This window comes from Erithacus rubecula, assembly GCF_903797595.1.
Source record: "Erithacus rubecula genome assembly, chromosome: Z".
NCBI classification, from domain to species: Eukaryota; Metazoa; Chordata; class Aves; order Passeriformes; family Muscicapidae; genus Erithacus; species Erithacus rubecula.
This window is the reverse complement of record NC_136661.1, coordinates 6,894,368-6,916,282: the sequence shown is the minus strand read 5'-3', so window position 1 is coordinate 6,916,282 and position 21,915 is coordinate 6,894,368. Positions and strand designations below refer to the sequence as shown.

Below are 21,915 nucleotides of genomic sequence, written 5' to 3'. Positions count from 1 at the left end.
TTAATGATATATTATATAATATAATATTAACATTATTTGAGAAGTGTTCTTGGGTTTAAAAGTACAGTGTGAATTTCTAATTTGCCTCAGCTCATTGTGTTTCAGATATTGTGTAGTATGTATGCAGTAACCTCTGGACCCAAATGGCTATCCTGTCTGGAAAGGTAGCAGCTGTAGCCACCCTGACTGCGTTCAGAGGATTGTGTGGTTGTACACAACATGTACCAAAGTGACAATCTCCAGCTACACAGAGAATTGTTCCTCTGAGCTTCTTTATAGCCAGAAAAGGTACAGAAGAGGCACACGTGTTGCTGAACTTCTGTTTGCACTAATGACTGAGAGGGTTCAGCTGTAACAATAACTTCTTGATCGTTCTGTGAGGGAATTTGATGTTATCCCTATATGAAGGAGGAACAAGGTTTTCTGGATGTGCATGAAGTGCAAAGTGCACTGCACACAGTCAGTGCTTCAGCACTCAGCAGGATTACTTACACCCAAAGCCAATTCCACAGCCTCTTAATTAACATCTAGTCCCAATAACAGAGATTTCCAGGCTGTCATATTCATTATTGCAGTGAAAGTTTGAACAAATGCAGGTATGGCAACACTGCATTTGTTTAGCACAGAAGAAGGTATCTACAGGTAGCTGAAATACAAGGCAAATGCCAGCTAAGAGTTGTAGAAGTCTACTGGATAAGCAGAAAAGTGACTTGCAGGTAGATTTTATCTCTCCTAGATGTGAGAACTTGATTACACACCAGTAATAAAATGGAGCAACAGGCAAGATGTTGTTGTTGCTGCTCACAGTGCTCTGAAAAAGATGGCAGCAAGGCTAGTTGGAGGGGTAAGTGTTTTCACATATACAAGGAGACAGACATGTGATTTTTTACCAGGATCTTTACTGGATGACTACCTCAGCTCAGTAGAAATAAGACACTGACCACCTACTCCTTAGCAGCTTCTCCTGTGTGTAAAAGATAAATGGTGTCTCACAGAAGAGGCCAGCTTCAGGCAATGGCCATTGCTGCTTTTACTGCCTCAGCTTCAGCTGGCAGCCTTGGTTCCAGCTTAGGGCACCAACCCTAAACCCCTGAACAGCTGTATGCCTGTGGCTCCAGTACATTAATTTTTATCTGCATGAGTGACTATAAGATAGCAAACTTGATTCCTGAACCAAATATATGTTTTTTTGATGAAGGAAGTGGGGAACTGGGGCATACAGGAGAGAGTTCTGAGATAATTTCTATATTGCAGCCCTTTATCAAAGACACACTGGGCAAGTGTGTTTTCTGAAGACATAAATTAGCTTTAATTATCAAACCAAATAAGAGGACAATGTGTCTGAAAAAAACCACCTGTATTCCTAAAACTTTGAAGAACAGTAGATAATGTGAACTTGGACTACTGAAGACAGGAAATTTTGATAATTCCTTTTAGCCTTTAATGCACATGTTGAATTGTTAGGTGAATCAGAAAAAAAAAAAAAAAAAAAAAAGAAAAAAACTCCAAACCCAAGTGATAATAAATTTCTGTTCTGCTTTTGTAATTTTCAATCATTTTCCTATTCAGATTTTCGTCACTCTCTTTAAACTATGGTGTTATTCAAGAATGTGAAGAAATAACTTCGAGGGTTGTTGCTCAAACAGTCACTACCATATCCCTCATATGGTGAATTCCATCAAAATTTGATTGTAAGCACTATATAGGATATTGCTCACCTGAAACTGCTACCTTGTTGTGAATGCTTTCTTGTGTGTGCACGATTTTGCTTTCAAAACCTGTGGAAGTAATAGGAAAACGGTTTTTAATTCAATTTTGTCTTTCATTGATCATCAACAAAGTCAGCAGTATCCATAGTATCAAATTATTGCTACCAACGAGCTCATCACTAATGCTACAAATGCCAGATTTCCAGTCTCTTTTGCTAAATCAAGTATTTTATACTTCTTAAAACCAAATTTAAGTCTGGAGGTGCAACAATACCTTCTATTAAACATTATTGTTGAGCTGCTGCTTTGACATTGAAGGCTAGAACAGATCAAGCAGTATTTGTTCCACAGGCATACCCTGTGTTGGAACACAGAACTGAGTTTGAATGTCACAGTCTTTCCCAACTGGCTTGTTGCCTCTGTAAAGCCCCATTGCTTTTAAAGTTGAGAGCAACTGCAGTTACAATCCTGCTTAGTGGGCTTAAAGTCATCAGATCTGGTGGTGTTAAATAAGACCAGTTCTTTCCTCTTCAGGCATCACAACGGAATTTGTCTATAACCGATTACCTATTTGGCCACTTTTTTATTTTTAACAAAAATAAAAGTCCACCCACACTTTAGGACATGTAAGTCAATTAAATTCTCTTTAGTAGGAGAAAGACCAAAAAAGGTTGATTGGGGTACATTATTCAGCATAGATATTGTCAGTTATTCTAGCAAGTTTGTCAGCAGAAACCTCCAAAACCAAGGCTTTTCTTGTCTACTTGTTGGTGTAGTAAAGCATGGATTTGAATTTGCCATAATAAGTGGGTGGAGGTAAAGTGTGCAGAAAGAAGAATTACACTTCCCAAAGGCTCACAGAATAGTCCACCAAGAAGTTCACAGGGAGGGAATGCTGTCATTTATGTGGGGATGACTAGGGCTGTCCCATTTTAATTATTGCACCTTTTGATTTTGGGTCCTTGATTTTGAGTGAAGCTGGAAGAAGGGAAGTCTAATTTTTTCTTTGGCATTGGAAACTACTGAAGACCACAGTTACCTTGTCACTCACAGACCAGTAAATTCAATGCCTGTGTTGCAACAACACAATTTGTGATCCTAACTTCAACATGTTGCTATTGCAGCTTTTTCAGCTGTTTCAGACACACTCCTGACACACAGGACACCATGTGTTGCAGGGAAAGGTAACATCCAGCTGCAGAGTATTGAGACAGCAGTTTTTAATATCTCTTCCATCTAGATCTCTGAAAATATGTCTCTTTTACTAACAAGTAGGTTACTAAATATGTACTGACCAACTATATCTGCCATAAACTCTGATGATAAAAGCAGCAGCAGATCTCATGTACAGTGTGCCTGTGCCAAATGCCTATACACAGAATTAGTCTTATTAGAATAGTTCTGCTTGTAAAACCTTTAGAATAAAAGGTCAGCAGTGGCATATTGCAGTCAAGAAGGGGTTGTTTTGGTTTTTGAACAGGAAAATCCTACATATTTTATTAATTAATGTATTGGGGAAGTATGTACAATGGAATTTAGCAAAATTTTGAATGAGACCAGAAGAACCAAGTCAGAATAAAAAGTCTCTTCAGCATAATGTTAACAGTGCCAAAAATAGATAGTGGTTTTTTCTTCCTTGCCTTGGTCAGACACTTTTGTGGAAAAATAACTGGCTGATATTTCATGTGGGTTTTGGCATAGACCTTAATACAAAATTAAACAACTGATGCACGCTGGGTCTGTATGATTTTACATAATTAAAATGAATGCTTTAAGTAAGCCAAATTAAATATACTTAAAATAACTCAATGTAGAATCTATCTTATTTGACAATAACATTGTGCAGAAAATTACCTTACAGAAGTAATAGAAATAATATATTACCTTTCTTGCACTTCTGTTTTCTTAAAATACTCGGTATTTTCAAGTTTCTCCTACATTTTTCCTTTACTTCATGCTTAGAGTTCTGGATCTGTGGACCTATGTTACTGTGAATGGAACTTCCATAATAAAATGAGTTCAATTAATATGAACAGCAACAGAGGTTGAATTTTGCAGGGTCTTCCTGGTAGCACTGTCAGTGGAAAAGAGCTGAGCAATGTAGGCTGCTGGCTATATCAAAAGTTGGTTGGTGTGTGATATCTCTAGGGACAATATTCCTCTACGGATTGTTTTCCCATGTATGTGTCAGAGAAAAACCTATTTAGTGTCAGTGAGGCACATGCTAGGAAATGAAGCCTTGTCTGAATTAGCAAACCAATTTGAATATTCTGTAAACATAAAATAGCAAGGGGTCACTTAGGGAGCATTTCGATTGTATTGAAGTTGATGGCTATGATGAAGATGACAAGGCTGAGGGCTATGGTAAGACGGGGGAAGATCAGCAGGGTGAATGTCATGGTGTGAGTCTGTTACAGACCACCCAACCAGGATGGACAGGCAGATGAGGTGTTCTTCAAGTGGCTGGCAGAAGTCTCGTGGTAGCCCTTTTATGTGTGTATGACTGCAGCTTGCCAAATGTCTGGTAGAAATAGAACACAGCAGTAAGGAAGCAGACCAGGGTGTGTGTGTGTGTGTGTAAGGTAACTTCTTGACACACCTGGTGAAAGAGCCATCAGAGGAGATGCCCTTGTAGAGCTGGGGTTTTATGTGCATGTGCTCATTTTGGCAGGGATAGAGTTAACTTTCTTCTCAGTGTCTGGCATTGGGCTGTGTTTTGGATTCATGCTGAACACAGGGTTGATAATACAGAGATGTTTTTGTTATTGCTGAGCAGGGCTTGCACGGAGCCAAGGCCTTTTCTGCTTTCGTACAGCCACACTGGTGAGGGGACTGGGGCTGCTTTGGGATGTTGGGAGGAGACAGAGCCAGGACAGGTGATATTGACCAAAGGGATGTTCCAGACCATACAGCATCGTGCTTTGCATGTAAGTGATTTTGCTTGGATTGTGTGCATGGCTTTTGCTTTCCCTATTAAACTGTCTTTATCTCAGCCCACAAGTTTTCTGGCAGTCACCCTTCTGATTGTCTCCCTGATCCCTCTGGTAGGAGAATGAGCAAGTGGCTGCCTGGGTCTTAGCTGCAGGCTGGGCCTAAGCCATGACAAGCAAAGAAAGACTAGTGGGTGAGGCAGTGGTTGGTGGCTATCTTGGGCAGAAAGACCATGAAATATTAGTTTTCAGTACTGGGTGGACTAAAGAGGGACATCAGCAGAACTTCCATCTTGGACTTCCATCTAGCAGACTAGGCCTGTTTAGGACATCGATTGACAGAGTCTCTTTGGAGTCAGGATTGAAAGATAAATGAGCCCAGGAGGGCTGGATGTGCTTTAAAAAGGAATTATTTAATATTCAGGATCAGGCTATCCCCTTGTCTAGAAAGACAAGTCATCAGGAAAAAAAGATCAGCCTGGCTAAAGACAACTTGGGTGCAAAGAAAAGACAATCTATCATCTCTGGAATGAGGGTCAAATAACTTCTGAGGAGTGTAAGGATGTTGCAAGAACATATAGGGAGAAGATTAGAGGGGCCAAAGCCCTACTAGAACTTTATTTGGCCACAGCATTTTAAGACAGCAAAAAAAGCTTGTATAAATACAGTGATAACAAAAGGAGTAGTGTCTTATCATTTGTGGAATGCAGAGGGTAGTGTAATGAGTGGCAGGGCATGAGGAAAAGGCAGAGGCACTTAATCCCTTCTTTGCCTTGGTCTTTAATATCATTCTCACTTGTCCTTGGGATACCCAAGTCGAGGAACCCAGAGCTGGAAACTGGATAGGAAGATAGTGAAGCACCCATAATCCAGGAGGAAATGGTCAGTGACCTGCTGTGCCGATTAGGAACTCACAAGTCCATGGGCTCTGATGAGATCCACCCCAAGTTAATGCAGGAACTGGTAAAGCAACTTGCCAAACCACTCTCAATCATCTACCAGCAGTTCTGGTTACTGTTTCTAGGAGACTGGAAATTAGCAAATGCAATGTCTATCTGTAAGTAGAGTTGAAAGCATGATCCTGGGAATTGCAAGGCTGTCACTGTCAGTCTTATCTCTGTTCTGGGCAAGGCTATGGAAGAGATCCATGAAGACTATTACATGGCACATGCAGGACATTCCAGAAAAAATGGATTTACAAAAGGCAGGTCCTGCTTGACCAGGCTGATCTCCTTCTACGACAAAGTGACCTGCTAGTAGATTACAGGAAGGCTGTGGATTATTTGGACTTCAGTAAAGCATTAGACACTGTCTCCCGCAAAATCCTCACAGAAAATCAGCTTGTGGCTTTGATGAGTGGTCTCCTCGATTGGTAAAAAACTGCCAGCATGGCCAGGCCCAGAGAGTGGTGGTGAATGGAACTAAAGTTGTTGGCCAGTCACCAATGGGGTTGCCCAGGGCTCTTTTTGGGGATGTCATGTTATCTGTTTAACATCTCTATCAATTATCTGTGTGGGGCATTGAGTGCAGCCTCAGTCAGTTTGCAGATGACTCCAGGCTGGGTGGGAGTGTTGATGTGCTGGAGGGCAGGAAGGCTCTGCAGAGGGATCTGGGCAGGCTGGATCATGGCCCAGGGCCAGTGGTTTGAGGCTCAACAAGGCCAGTGCTGGGTCCTGCCCTTGGGTGACAACAACCCCAGGCAGTGCCACAGGCTGGGGCAGAGTGGCTGCAAAGCTGCCACAGGAAAAGGACCTGGGGGTGCTGCTGAGAGCAGCTGAACATGAGCCAGCAGTGCCCAGGTGGCCAAGAAGGCCAATGGCATCCTGGCCTGTTCCAGCATAGTGTGGGCAGCAGGAGCAGGGCAGGGATTGTCCCCCTGTACCCAGCACTGGGGAGGCCACAGCTCAAATTCTGTGTTCAGTTCTGGGCCCCTCAGTTTAAAACAGACACTGAGTTCCTGGAGCATGTCCAGAGAAGGGTAACACAGCTCATGAAAGCTTTAGAATGTGTCACATGAGGAATACTTGAGAGAGCTGGGTTTGTTTGTCTTGAAAAGTTTGTTTAGCCTGAAAGGAGGCTGCAGTGAGATGAGGACTCTCTTCTGCTGTGCTTACAGTGAGAGAACAAGAGGAAATGACCTTAAGCTGAGACAGGGGGTAGTCAGATATCAGAAGTTTTTTTCACTGTTAGGGTTGTCAGATTGGAACAGTTTCCCACAGAGGTGGTGGAGTGAGCATCCCTGGAGGTGTTCAAGAGGCATCTGTGTCTGGTAATGTGGTTTGGTGGTTTATGGGTAACATGGGTAGTGTTGAGTGGACTATTGGACTGGGTGTTCTTGAAGGTCTTTTCCATGACTCTTTAGTTGCATGGTCACTGGTGTAGCTATAGTTTTGTAAGGTAAGATGCAATGCAGGTATCAATATTGTACTATACTAAGTTTTTGGTCTTTATATGAAATTAAAGAATTTTATGGCTGAACATCCTGAGAAAAGTAAGCTTTAGGGTAGAACTCTTCCACCTTTACCACAGTTTTGTGTGAAATACCTACTTTAATCTTGGCATCCAACAATTATTTTGATGTTCTGGCATCTATTACTTGGTGGGTCCTCCCCATTAAAATAAAATTCAGCATTTCTTTATAGGAAATATACATGGTGCCTGCAACACATACTAGAGACCCACAGAATAGATGATCCAGTAAGATTAGGCCTTCAATTATGTTTTTTAAAATTGTCAAAACATTTAACACATTAGCATATTGCAGAATATTTATAGCAAAAATTGCAGAAGTAGGTTCTTCTGGTACCAAACTGACACCTCTAATTCCTGGAGGCCAAAGTCTGCTTGCCTCTGACTGCTGGCTGTTAACTACATAAATCTGTAATGGAAAATTATGGATAATGAATAAGTACATTACAGTCTCTATTTACTGGGAATATGACATCAAGTGAGTTGAACTGACACTTCCTAGGTGACTCTGCCTTGGCAGGGTGGGCTGGATTAGATGATCTTCAGATGTTCCTTCCAACTCTAGTGGTTCTGTGATTCCAAAGACTTGGGTTTTTCACCATCTGAGATGCACCTGTTACTTAGTTGTGTTGTTGTTTAATGAAGAAAATGTGGTCTTATTTCACAGGTGCAAGTGCAGCAACTTTTCTCTCAAAATCGACAGCACATCAGTCTAAAATATCTAGCTATATAAAAACTGAAGCCATTCAGATATGTTTGTAACAAGAAAACAAATTTATTGATTTTAAAAGACAAGACACAATTTTGTTTTGAAAAACACAAGAAAGCTAGCCTGAGTTCAAGTCTGAAATATTCAGAAAAATCCTACTGTCTTTAGTATGTTCCAGTCATTTTTTTATACAACACACTAAAAGTTAATATATATTTTTATAATTATAAAAGGTCCCCAGTTATTGTACAGTACACAATACAAATTGCCAACAAACTATTATTTAGCTCCTGCCAGTTCTGAGAGGACATTATATACTAAAAGATTTAGCATTTGTCACAAAAATCACATCAGGAAATACGTATTTACAAAATCAAATACATTATACAAAAAAAACCATCACGTTATTCTGTAAAGATGTCTTCTTTAAATAATTAAAAAGTATATTCAACTGTAGCCCAAAAACTGGAAAAGAACATTACATTATCTCACACATACAATCTACAAAAAGTTGCTTACCTCATTTACATAATATATTCAGTCAACTGGAAAATAAGAGTTTGAATATGTCCTAGTGTTATGATGTTTCTGTGCTGTGGGACTGGATAATGTAATCTGCCACTTACTAAGTGAAATTTAAATGATGGCACTTAAAAAAAATACAGTATAAAATAAATGCAACAAGGGAAGTTTCCTAGAAGGTAAGAAAGCCCTGAGTGATGATAAAATTACTGATTGGTAGCTCTAGAATTAACCTAATTAAAGTTTACCACCTCAGGCACAATTTTCCAAGTTTTTGAAAGGCACTCGAAGTTTCTTTAACAGCCTCATTGGTTATTAACTGTAAATCCAAATTTTCAGTGGGTATGAGTGGAAATGGGCAACTTGCTTTGGTACAAAGTGATATTTTCCCAACATATTTTAAATTGCTTAACTGGATTACTTTTAGATGGGTATTTAATGTTTAAATACAAGGCAGTCACTTTAATATTGTATGGAAGGAAACTTTACTTGGGGAACCCATTAAATATTCTTTGTGTAAAAAGCTTTTGCTGGTATCAGTTAGTTAGAAAGAACTGAACTGAGTTCCTGTTAAAAACCAATTCATTCAAGGTTTGTCCTCTGAAGTCTAAATTCCTCCTAAAAAGATATTTCAGAGTAAAATTAATCTAGAACTGAAAATTCCTGTAAGATGTTTGCACCATAACCAAGAAAGTGCTTAAGAACATACAAAGAACATCTTCCTGAAATAGTGTTAAGTGAGGCTCATTTGATGCCTACAGGCTTTTTCTGGGCCTGTTTTCTACAGTGAATTTCAGCCTTAATGAGCAATCTCCAAATATTTAACTACTCAGGGCTTCCAATCCCAAAATGCCATTTTTTTTCCAACGGGAAAAGGAGAAAAAAAATCCAAATAAAACAAGAATTAAAATGATCATTTTCAAACTAAGGCATATTTTACTTGAAACAAACACTAGGCAGTCACTTTGTAAGTGGCTTTTACTATTTCTTAGTTAAATTGGTAAATTAAACTCAGGTCTACTGGCACATAAAATCACTAGCAGCAATGATCAAGGCATGCAAACTCAGAAGCATTTACAGTAAATTATGAATAAAAAAGTTGTTAAATTAAAACCCTTTGAGTATTGCATTTATGTTAATTAATTATGCATTAATTTGCATTAACTGACTAAAAATGTTTACAACTTACTTGCACTATACTACTGACGTAATTCCCTTAAATAACTTCAAATGATACCCTTTTTCTTTGCCCTCAGCTAGACTTAAATAAGTACAGCTGCTTTAGTGTTTGCTGACTGATATTGCAAGAAACCAGTAGAAAATGTACTGTACTCTCACTTAGTAAGGTGGCATCAGTATCTCTAAGTTAAAAGAATCTTTGCTTGCTACTACACTTGTTCCCTTGTTCCTGTAAGCAGTAATTGTAAGAACAAAGGGGCTTTTAAAAATATTTGCTCGTGCAATTTCTAGGTTGCTTTTAAAATTCTGACATTCAATAAGGGCCATCCAAACTGCACCCTTGGATGTGAGATTTAATAAAATACCTTCATCTTCTAGCTAGCCATTATTGCAGTGACTGAGTTTTAAAAGGAATATTAACATAATTGTGCACTTTTTGTTCCTATTTCTCACAAACACTGCCAAAAATTTCAATGAAACACATCAAATATTCTGCAAAATTTATTATTACTAAACGTTCTTTTATCCTAAAGATTTCTCTTTTACAGTACCAGAGTATTCCAATACTAATCTATCTCAGGAAATTTTCAAAATAGCTGAATATATTTTCTAAACCTTTATCTTCTAAAGGCATCTTAAAGTAGACAACTTCCTATCTGTAGAATCATGTTTGATTTTCTTTGTATATCTATGCAGTTATGAAAACCAGGGAGCTGAAGTACTGTTTTATATTACACAGTACATATCAATGGCAATTAATATTTTGCCTACATCTACAGAGCTCCCTATTAATAAAAAACATCCCCATATTGTATGCAAGTATTTACTTTAGACATAGTTAAAAAAAATTTACAACACTATAAGCTATTTCAAAGTATATGCTCAGTGGACTAGGTAAATTATCTAAAAATCTTTGTTCCCATCATGTTACTTACAATGCTCAAAGGGTTAATGCAAGGCATTATATCAAATTAATTTCCTAATACTAGAACTAAGCACTGTGTGTTTATGCTTCTATTCCAGTTTTTTTATCAGTGTTAAATCACCAAACAAATTAACAGAGATATTAGAGTTCCATGTATCAATTTGCTTTAAACTGTATACATAGAGCATGTCCTGTTAGTGTGACAAGGGCCCAATTTTCAGAAATTCATCTTGCTCTCTCAAATTTGTACTTTAAACTCTGAAATTATTGTTTTATACTTATATTACTAATAAATCTAGGGGTTTTGTCAGCACATTTATGGCTATGAGTGGTTGGTTTTCCTTCATAAAAGCATTGTGAATTAAATTGGATTGCAGTGCATCTCTAACATGGATTTTTTTCTAAACAGTGCAGGTGTCAACTGGTGAGATTGATAAAGATATCAGATAATTTGTCCTAGGGAAAACAAGATAAAACAAAAAATGTTTCAGATATTTAAAAATACCTCGCTTTAAATTAAATTGGTATATAGACCTATGCATTCCTGAATGACAGAACATTATTATTTTTTTGAACTAAAGGCAGTAATGCTGTAAATCATTATTTTACAGGCAAATAATTTAACATCTATTTTCCAAATTTTTATGAAACTTTTTAAAAATGAAGGTGCTTAGAGCATGCTACAGTACAAGCAAAAAAAAACTGAAAAAAAGAAAAAATATGTTTTAAAACTGATTTACCACAGAAAGATGCAAATGTAACAAAACACTTTAACAAACATAAAACTTTTGAAAATTGGGCCCTGTGCTTTGAAAAGGTAGCTCAACAAAACCTCTTCCCCCACACTGTTCACTGTGCTATTTTGTGCTAATGGGGGAAATGCCTCTAAAATAATTATTCTGGATTCCATTTCAAGATTAGATAAAACACATAAATCATGTCAACTGTCATAATGTCTACCCTGTGGGCACACGCTCCACCTCTCCCTGGCACTGACAGCAGAGCCCAGGGCTGGTGTGGCAATGCAGCCGCACGCGACACATCACAGGATACACACTGAGGTACTCGTCTCTCTCCTTCAGCCATTACTAAAAACCAGCTTTTAAACAGCAAGAGTGTGCAAAATGTTTTATCTAAGTGTTTGATTGAAACATCAGTAAAAACAAAACAAAAGACCCCAAATCTGTAAGTTTACAACACAGTAAGATAGTTGCTCTAAAAAAATCTGGTAAAATCTTTAGAATTTAAGCATAAGCATAGAGACTCCAGTCAGTTTTCTGAACCTGTGAAAGTTCCAATTTGTCTTGAAAATTCATTGCTTTTAGAAACTATGAAATACATTCAAATTTTTGTATTCAGATTTTTGTTCAGTTTTGTTTTTCACTTTTTGAAAGTTAACAACTGAGTGGAGTGAAGAGCTAAATAATGAAAGATACTCAAGTCCTATCATATTTACCGATCTAGTTTTACCTTTTACAATTGTACTCTTTTCTCATCAACAACAAATTCAACATTAAACCAAAGAATAAGTATAAGAATATGAAAACACAAACAAACATAAAAATTAAAACAACTATTACAGAATTTAAAAAAAGCTGAAAATGAAAAAAATGTTGAATTATTTAACTTTATTTTACTTGTAAACATCTTATAATGCACAATGAAGGGGAGTAAATATTTATCACAGCTTAGTTTTAGCATTTTTGGTGAAGGGTACAGATGTGCTGATTTCTAAGGAAAAATCAGGACACACTGAGCGATATATGTGACAACAAAATCTATAATGAGATTCAGTGCATTTATGAGTTAAGAAATAATGAATAAACCTCACTTTTACTTTTTACTGAGGCAAAAGCCATCTACTGACATTAGTAGGAATTATGCCTACACAGAATGAGCTGGATAGGTTCACAATTCTGCAAAGGAATTAAAATTTATTTTTGTGCACTAATAACGTTAGGACATTTTAGTTTATGTGCAGCTGTATTTGGAGCATATGTAAACTCTAACAACAAACCTGTTTGCTATAAATACATTTCCATTTTATATGCTCTTCTCCCATTTGGTATATATGACTTCAAAGTCATTTTCAGACACACTAGATAAACGAGAATAAAAGAATCCTAATTGTTTTACACAGTCTTTCCTGTAAAGTTGATATTTTTGTGTTCTCATTCACTTTTTGGCTTTTGTTTTTCCTTATTTAATTTCATACTTTAGTGTAGCAAATTCATGTGTCTGCATAATGAAATGTTTGTGAAGAAAAACTTGAGTTCTTTAATGTCAATTAATATGGTCTCTATAAACTGATATTATTTAACCATTAAAATGTACTATCTGGCTGATACACCACAAAATATAGAAATTGAAAACATGCACTGCATTATGTACCTGCTCATTTACTTCTTTTTAGTTTTTAAAATTAAAAGTAGGCAAGGGTTTAGAAAATATATAATCATGCTTGGGACTATGGTCAATCTATTTTGACATTTGAAGTTGGTATTAAAGCTAGTTTTGCTTTCCAAATTCCCAAGCAAATTTTATTTCTATTAAAGTGAAATCCAGCTAGAAACGAGAAAAAATAGGTCTATTGTCATTCTAAGAGGGATATTAAAATCATTTAATAATAAAAAAATCATTTTATTCTTTTGAAGGCTGTGTAACCTGTCCTTACTTCTTAGGGAATTTGAAAATGACAGGCACACCTTGTTGAATTAATTTAAGAGTTAAGAATAACAAAAAGTACTAAGTCTTAGCTTCAGTTCTGTTTAAGGCACCATGTAATAGCCGAGGTACAATGATCCCTGATGTACATTCTTAAATGGCAATGGTCCATCTAGCCACCTATTCAAATTCTACACAATTGGGAATAAGTACAAGTGAGGTGTGCCAGTTACACTGCCTTGTCTAATTTTTGTAAAATTTAAATCCACTTTAACAACAAGGAAATGTTTTTGAAAGGAAAATGATGCAGGTTGCTACATTCCTTGCATTCTATAAATCTTTTCTAAGAGCAGCAGATTGAACCACTAGTAGGAAAAGACCTGGAATAGAAGAAAGTCATCCAAATGGAATGTTTTCCTGTATGTCCAGTTCAGCATAAGTAGCACATACACTTAAAATTAACAATAATCAAGTCACTTCTTTTTTAGCTTCAGTTTCTAACAACTACAGTGCCACTGAACAATCAAAAGCATCTGTTCAGTGGCCTCACATATAGAATCAGTAGTCTTCAAAAAAGAGGAACTGGTATGCAAATAATATCTGAAACTGTTGATTTTAAACGAAGCTTGCATTGTTTACATCATGTTCAGATAATTAGGTACATTTATGCCATACAGATTACCACATTCTGATACAATTCTGTCATTTAAACAGCTTCTTCCCCATAGGAAGAAACTAGATCTTCTCAACCCTCCAGCATTATTACAAAAAAATCCCCCTGAATACTCACAATTTTATCAAAATAGTGTCTTCTCGTAGTACGATGAAAAGCACCTTTTATAACAAATTTGATACATCTGCTGTCAAATAAGTATGCCTCCAGTGTAAATCAAAGAAAATAGCTCTTTTGATATTTCACAGAAGTGCATCTAATTAAAAACCTATCTATATGAAATCAGCATAATAACTAATAATTAACATTAAAATATTTTTAAAACTATGAAAAAATTAAATTATTGTAAGAGGACAAAACATTAACATTAAACTTTGCAAAAATCTTCCTTGCATTTGATACAAAGAAACTTCTTCATATTGAGTGGCCAATGTAAAATGATTTTGTTTACAAAAATTCTTTCGTTTCTAAACACACCTGGCAAAATACATATACCCATTCCATTTAACAACTCCAACAAAATAATGATCAGAACAGTTACATTTGACAACAGTCAACCTTCAGACTTATTCTCTTTTTTTTTTTTCTTTTTCATAGCAAACCTAAACAGCTAAAATGCAATGGGGCATGTGTTGGAGGCCAGGGGAAGTTTCACATTAGACTGCAGTATATGTATTTCCAGTAGCACTGCATTGCCTGATAGTCTGAGTAGTTGCAACAATGTGCTCATTATGAATTGGGTTCAGGAGGTTCTGCTGTACTCCACTCTCAAGCACTGGCTGCATGCAGCCCACCTGGAATGCCTGGTTCAGCTCAGTTTTCTCCCTCTTAGCTTGTGGCTCTCCACTTTCATCCAGCTCTTCATCTATTTCACTTTCAACTTCGCTGCCCTCATCTGCACAAACAAACCAGCAGGTAACTATGGCAAAGCAAGAAGTTTCTAATACAAGGCTCTTTATTTTGTAAGTAATAGCTGAAATGCAGGAGAGCACAAACTGATAAAGCACAAACTGAAAATTAAAATTTCAGTGGGAAAAAAAATTAATGGAAGAAAGTCAACTGTTATCTCAAATAGATAAACAGATTCAGGTTTGATCACTTGAGCTACATACTTTTTGGAAAAAAAACAAGTGCAATCTCAAGATGTCTAACAAAGAATGGTAACCTCATATTCAGAAATGCCTCATTTCCCAAACGTGGTGAACAAGAGTTGTTACTTTTAGGTATAGATAGGGAAACTGAGGTGAGGAGAGTTGTGGTCACTTGACCACAACAATTTTGACAAACATTTTTATACTCAGTAGTTGAGTGTTCTTAGGTCAAATCACCCCAAACAATTCAAATAGTCAGTATAAGAATGCATATCAAAATAGGCCATGAAGAGAATATAAGGAACTAATTTCTCCCTGACTACTTGCATACAATTCTGCTTCTTGATTTAACAAAACATTCATTAGTTAAACATACATAAGTGCACTCTTGTCTTTTTTTCTACAGCTGGTACCCTCCTCCATCCTATCAGACATAACAAAATTGCATATAAATTGGAATATTTCTTTGTGACAACAATAAACATCTTTAAAATATTTTTATTGTAAAACAAATCTACAATAATCCAGCATTATTATATGTGGCATATTACATACATAGCTATTGTATTATATCATTGTATCCATGGAGTATATACATGCAGTTTAAAGGATGATACAGCTCTATGAATTCTATTTGACTGCATTTTTAAAACATAAGGATTTATTTTGCTCAGAGACACATTAGCTCTACAGAATTATACCCTGGAAATACTAAAATGCTTACCTTTATCCATATTTCCAGGGGACACAGCATTTAAATCACCAAACTGCAAAATAAACAATAAAAAAATGGACACATTCTTAAGCAAATATGGACTTACAATATCTATAATGTAGGAAATCTGTGCTCCACTGGTTTGATGGTTGCATTCATTCAACTGTATAATCTTAGCTGCAGCCACATCCATTGCAGAGTAATTTCCCATTCCATTTCAGTCTTGTGCTTATTAAGACAATTATCACTAAGTAAACCCTCAAAAATTAGAATGGAGAAGTACAACCTTTTTTAAAGATTGCTTCCTCAGGGCCTTTGTTGTTTGAAGTGAGCAATTTCTGTATTTTGTAAAGCCATTCACTATAAAGCATATTCATTCTGAACTGCCAATGTTGTAACAAAAAAAAATCTTTAAAATTTCCCAGGCACCATTTTAATTGTGCTGGAAAAAAAATGAGGTATGTCACAGTGTTGTTAAGCTACCTGTAACACAGATGAAAGGCACTGCTGAGAAAGGGTTTATAACCTGGTAACTGATTTACATCAAAAATCCAGACCTTTTAAAAGAAACCGCATGTAAGTTAGAAACCTTCTTCCCTTTCCTTCCTCCATTTCTCTTGTGTGAAATTTGGAAGAGTAAAATGCCACCAATGGATATCAAAAGAAAAGCACATTGTTTAGACAGATACATTTCTAACCATAAATGATGATACCAGATACAAGTCTTTTCCAGAAGAATTTTGCCAATACCTGTGTCCAAGGGTGGAAGAATAGGAAGGGTGAAGTATGAGAACGCTTTTCTCAGTTGCAACCAGTATACTGTTTTACAGAGCTTGTTGGACTGTAATCTTCCTCATTTTATTTCAGCCATTGAATATACAGAGACATAGGAAGACATGCATTTCATGCATTATTTCTATTCTTCCCCTCACCTCCAAAATTTTGCAATACTTACTTCCTCACAGCATTTCCATCTGCAGTCTCATAAACTTTTTAGAAGGCCCTATGCTAAATTTATGTCTAACATATAAAACCTGCTGAGACAACAAGAATGTAGTAACTGCATACTTGTGTAGTACTTTCTGCAAATGTAAGGCAAGAAATGTAAGAGCATGAATGCTGATTCTGGGTCCTTCTACTAAGTAGAAAAGTTTAAGTTTTCTGAAACATGTCATGACACACGGAACAAAATAATTTGACAAAGCAAGCTGAGACATTTTCCAACTTCTTTTGAAAGTATATAATCTCTTTATGATATTTAATAAGCCTATCAATATAAGCCTTGTGGGAAGAATGACAACACAACTAGCAAAATTACCTGCAATTTACAGGTAACACAGAACATGACAGAGTGACTCGCAAGTGTAAAAATGTAACAAATCTGTCCTATTAATGATTTAGCATATTTTCAAATATATCCATTTTCCAGCACATTTGAGGGCATTACTCTTTGGAAACTGTTTATACTTTCCTGACTTTCTCACTCAAAATAAAAGGACAGATGAACTACTGAAAAGAAGAGGGATAAGAGAAACTTTGTCTTGCAGATGCCACATCTGAGTACAAAAAAATAGTTATGAATTGAGACTCTAGATCTGCTTTTTAAACCAACAGCCTTTAAAACAATTGTATGAAAATCAAATTTGTTTCAAACCTCTATATATGTCTGCACTGGTATATGAACAGGTCTGTACAAGCCAAAATTCTGCATGTAAAGCAGCCTTCTTATGTCAAAGAGAGTATATATTTTGTGTGGGAGTTTTGTGTACAAATGCATGTAAACATTTGCCTATTAATAGGCTCTTTTTTCTTTTCACATAAAATATTCAGGTCTCAAAAAGTGGAAAATGGTTGTAGGTTGATCAACATTTTTCAATCTATGCACATGAATCTGTGTGCAAATTCTAAAAAAAGCAAGTTCATTTAGAAATAATTTATTTTAAGAATTCAGTGTGATTTTAGTACTCTTATAATGAACTAGTGAAACAAGTTTGAAACCAAGTTTGTAATTCAGTGTATTGCAATACTGCAGAACATCCTACCATTCTACATACATGCTTAAAAAAGTGCAAAAACACTTACTCCAATTCATCACTATATCTATCAATCTAGTCTCTTACATATTATCTTACCTCTCCCATAACTGCAATAGGTGTTTCTCCTGTTGCCTGAGCAACACGATGTTCTACTAAGTAAAACATGTATTCATCGTAAAGCAAGCGGATCAGATGAAAAGAGCCAAAGCTAGCAGCACTGCGCAAGGTTAAATCCCGAATCACCATTGAGCTATTAAAAATAAAAAATATATATATGTTTATGTATTATATGCCACAGCCATTTTAACAGTTACCCATGTAGACAGACATTACACCTCAAAACCAATATTCTCAGGAGCAACATTATCCCCAAATGTCTGATTTAAAGGGATGACCAGGAAATGGCAATAATTTGCTTTTCTCCTTTCTCTGAATGTAATGTTGGACACCACTTAAGAAATAACTAGACTGGTTTGGTTTTGGTACTGACCTATGCACAACTACCAATAATTGACCAACTGTAAAACTAACTTGAAAGAAACTTTGTTGAAAACACAAACAACTAAAATGGTAAGAAAACGATTTGATTTTAAAGAAACTATTACTTAAATAGTGTCTGTTATATCAATCTTTCCAGGGTGATGCTTTTAATTGCTATAAGTTTAAAAGCTTTTAAACTTAGAATTCAAAACCAATAGACTTGTGTGTTCATATTATATCTTTGTATCTTCAGCAAGTAGTTGCTACAGTCAGGTTCAAAGAACAAGGTTTACTCTGATAACTGTTTCAATAAGCAGCTAACATGGAATGCTTGTCTTAATGTTCTTTTCATATATTAAAAACAGCTTTTACCTTTCTTATCTAATAAACATTGATGCCACCATGTTTTAATAAGTAATACTAAAACCAGTGACTTAATAACTGCATAGTTTTTTTAACCAAAAGAATTCATAATATGTGTCTAAGTCTGAACAAAATTACCTGCATTCATTTTCAGATGGTCTTTAAAACAATAAACAAGGGTCATTTCCTGATAGCTCTGAGTTCAAGGTTAGTAACAGAAGTCCTCTGAAAAAACACCCATGTTTTTCAATATGTACCAAGTCACTATTTGATATTAGATTTGTCAAATTCAGTACAATGCACAATTCAGCAATTAGCAAAATAGTTAGAAAATACTACCTGTAGAAAGACCATTTTAACAGAAACTGCCGTGCTGCTTTAGGAAAGCTGGGTCTTCCTTCATACGGTTTCAATGCTTGCATCATTACATTATCAAGCCAGGCAGCCCACTGCTCCAGAGTGCTCTGCTGTTGGAGAGTCATCTTGAAATCTGTTTCAAGTCTCTGAACCATGTTGTCATCACACTGGCAAACCCAGGAAGCCTGCTCCTGTTATAGCATATGGAAACTCTTGAATTGACAGTACATAAGCCAAAGCACACAGTGCAATTCTAGCTCAAAGGTTACGGTCTTCAATGGATGAAAGAGACTGGACCTACTTACTAGACAGACTAAGAAGTGGTTTTTATTTTATCTCTCTTGTGATTTTGTTGAAAGCAAATAGGTGGGAAAAGCATAGCACAAAAGAATACCCATCAAATACAGAAATTAGAATGAATAAGTAAACAACTGAAGTTTTCTGTTTCCCACATGCATTTGTGAAAAAGGCTTCTACTTTTGTTGTTTTGCTACTGAAATACTTGTATCTCATAATATCTTTCTTGAATTTCAGGCAGGACAAGAAGGAAGAAGAGTCAAATGCTGGGGACTAAAGTAATAAAAGAAGTAATGAGAAATCAAGTGCAACATTCCCTATGTTCTGAAGAAGTTAAGCTTAAAGACAAATCCTGGTTTGTCATTTCATGAAAGAAACGTTGTATGCAAGCAAGGATTGTTTGCTGACTCTACAGAGTAATAGATTACACATTACTTAAAGACAACATAAGCTACACATGAGTGGAGAAACACAATATGCATACAGTAATCAGCACTTTAGTTAAGTGTTACCAAGTTTTAATAAAGCTGTTTAATTCAGAAAATGAGAAAAAAAATGATAGCTCACTAACTGCAAGCCATTTCCATTTAAACTTTAGCTGTCATGTGCCAAGTTACCATCTCATTCAGAGACTGTATCCATGTCAACATATTACTGCACTTAATATATTGTATCTCTGGTCAAGAACTCTTGACTAGATTTCTGTTAAGTGTGCTAACATGTACATTAAAACACTCGTTCACAATGAAGAGAAACAGAGAACTACCAGGAGTCTGAATCCTTTCACTTTGCTGGCCAAAAGGAAAAAATTAATTTTCTTCAAACAAGCAAAAACATATAGAGAAATTAAGCTTAGTAAAAACATGAATTTATGCTCTATAAGTTCTTACCATACAAATCTAATCCATTATTCAGGAGATCTTGTTAATTTAGGCAGAGACACATAGAAAAAACATACTAATGGATGGGGTTTTAAATAATGGAGACAATCTCTACTGACAGTGCTATGCATTTAATAACTTTAATAGACATTCAGAAGATACATGACTGAGATCTAATCCTAAAATACCATTTTTGCTATTAGTAAGACATGATTTATGGCACTCATTCCAAGAAAGTATTTACTCTGCATTTGCATAGAAGTTGGAAGAATATGTGCATTTCAAGAGAGTAAATGGAAACAGGTAATGGTTCTGAGCTCTTACCTTTCTAAAGCATTAAGCTATCACATTTGGACTAAGTCACCATGTATATGAATGAGTAAAATATCAGCACTTGACTTTTCTTGATAGAATGATGCCTGACAATAATGTTCAAAACCATAGAGAAAATAACACATAAAAATCCCCTGCTATTCAAAGCTAAATTTTACCTGAACATTGGCAAAATCAACACGGTTGAGATCATTGAGCATCTGGTTGATTTGAGAAGTATTTTGAAGCACAGCACGAGCTGCTTGAGCCAGGTGATTAAGAGATGTGTATCTTCGCAGAGTCTGGGCAAAGGCACTTACAGCGGCAACCTATGAAGAAATTTATTATTTTTAAATATTGCACTCAGTAGATTTATTCTACAGATTGAGTCTTGACTATTTTAATAGTGTATATTAATGAGTCCTCATATTTGAATTATACCATGCAGCAGATCAAATAATATTATTTCCTCTCCCATTATTTGATGCTTGATGCTAAGCACATAATTTAACATTAAAGTTAAGATGCGTCTCCTTTTAGATGCTATTGCCCATGTGGTTTGCTGCTGTAAGAATAGTGCTTCAAGTTTTATCTACCTTGGTTTGTATCATCCTCTGTGGAATATTGTTCATGGCATTTGAAAGCCAACCTTCAAGGCTTTTTGCAAAATTGCGAATGGCTTGGGTCAAGGCACCTGCGCATTGGAGAATAAAAACAGAATGAAAATAAAGAAGTGCACCTGTCTTGAAATGTTTTGCATCCTCTGAACTCTTGTACTCAACTTTCAGGTCTGCTGCATTTACTTACGAGACAAATCTAGCCTAGGTTCAAAATGTCTCACTGAGATAAAGATTACACAATAATGATTTTAGTTTTGGTTTATTAAGCAGTTTGACTTCTTCACCAGACAACCTTCCAAAGAAGTTTGTGACTTAGCAGTATTGTTTGGGGCACTCCTATACAAGAACAACAGTAATTGCAGAAGTCATGATGGAAGTTTCCATCACAAACTTACAGCTTTTCATTTCACTTAAGCACCTCTTTAAAAAAGCAAAAGTCTGGGGGAAAATCCACTTATAGGAATACTGCAGTTTCCTCAAGTAAGTTCAAAGTAATCTTAAATTATGTCATAGTGCTGCTTAATTAAGTTTTAAAGAATAAATTCCATTAATATGGACTGCTTAAAGATATCATCAATAAGCAAGATATGGGAGTGTGTTTCACTGACAGAAAGTGAAATTATTCAAATGACTGTGAAGTTTATGTGGATTTTGTTTCCTTTCTATGGCATCCACAGAAATGCTGAATGGCTGACAGATTTAGAGAGACACTGAAGAAGCCCCTACAGTACTCTGCATTACTAAAACCATACATTTTAATTTTTCAGAAGAGGAGGACAGGAAGTATTGTCCGAAGGAACAGTACCTGGAAAAATAAAGTTCTATCTCCTGCGTGGTAGAAACCCAGCTTTCCCATGCCTAACCCTTGCACACTGACATAAGAGCACAACACTCAAACTGCTGCAAAAAGTACGAGACAAAAAGAAAAAATGACAGATTTCTGAAGACTACTAGAGAATGAATGCAACTACAAAAGTGAAGAG

At 36.1% G+C, this 21,915-nt stretch overlaps 1 protein-coding gene across 5 annotated transcripts in view; it reads right to left on the bottom strand.

The window, feature by feature from the left end:
• Positions 1 to 12,630: 12,630 nt before the first annotated feature.
• RFX3 (regulatory factor X3) overlaps positions 12,631 to 21,915 on the bottom strand; it is a 96,461-nt gene continuing 87,176 nt past the window's right edge. For all 5 annotated transcript variants that reach the window (XM_079330025.1, XM_079330029.1, XM_079330026.1 and 2 more), the window contains 6 exons: positions 20,909 to 21,006; positions 20,492 to 20,641; positions 18,805 to 19,013; positions 17,719 to 17,872; positions 15,596 to 15,638; positions 12,631 to 14,675 (listed from right to left, as the gene is read on the bottom strand). In XM_079330025.1, coding sequence (XP_079186151.1) covers positions 14,437 to 14,675; positions 15,596 to 15,638; positions 17,719 to 17,872; positions 18,805 to 19,013; positions 20,492 to 20,641; positions 20,909 to 21,006 — 893 coding nt within the window. In that variant the 3' untranslated portion in view covers positions 12,631 to 14,436. The remainder of the gene's footprint in view (positions 14,676 to 15,595; positions 15,639 to 17,718; positions 17,873 to 18,804; positions 19,014 to 20,491; positions 20,642 to 20,908; positions 21,007 to 21,915) is intronic.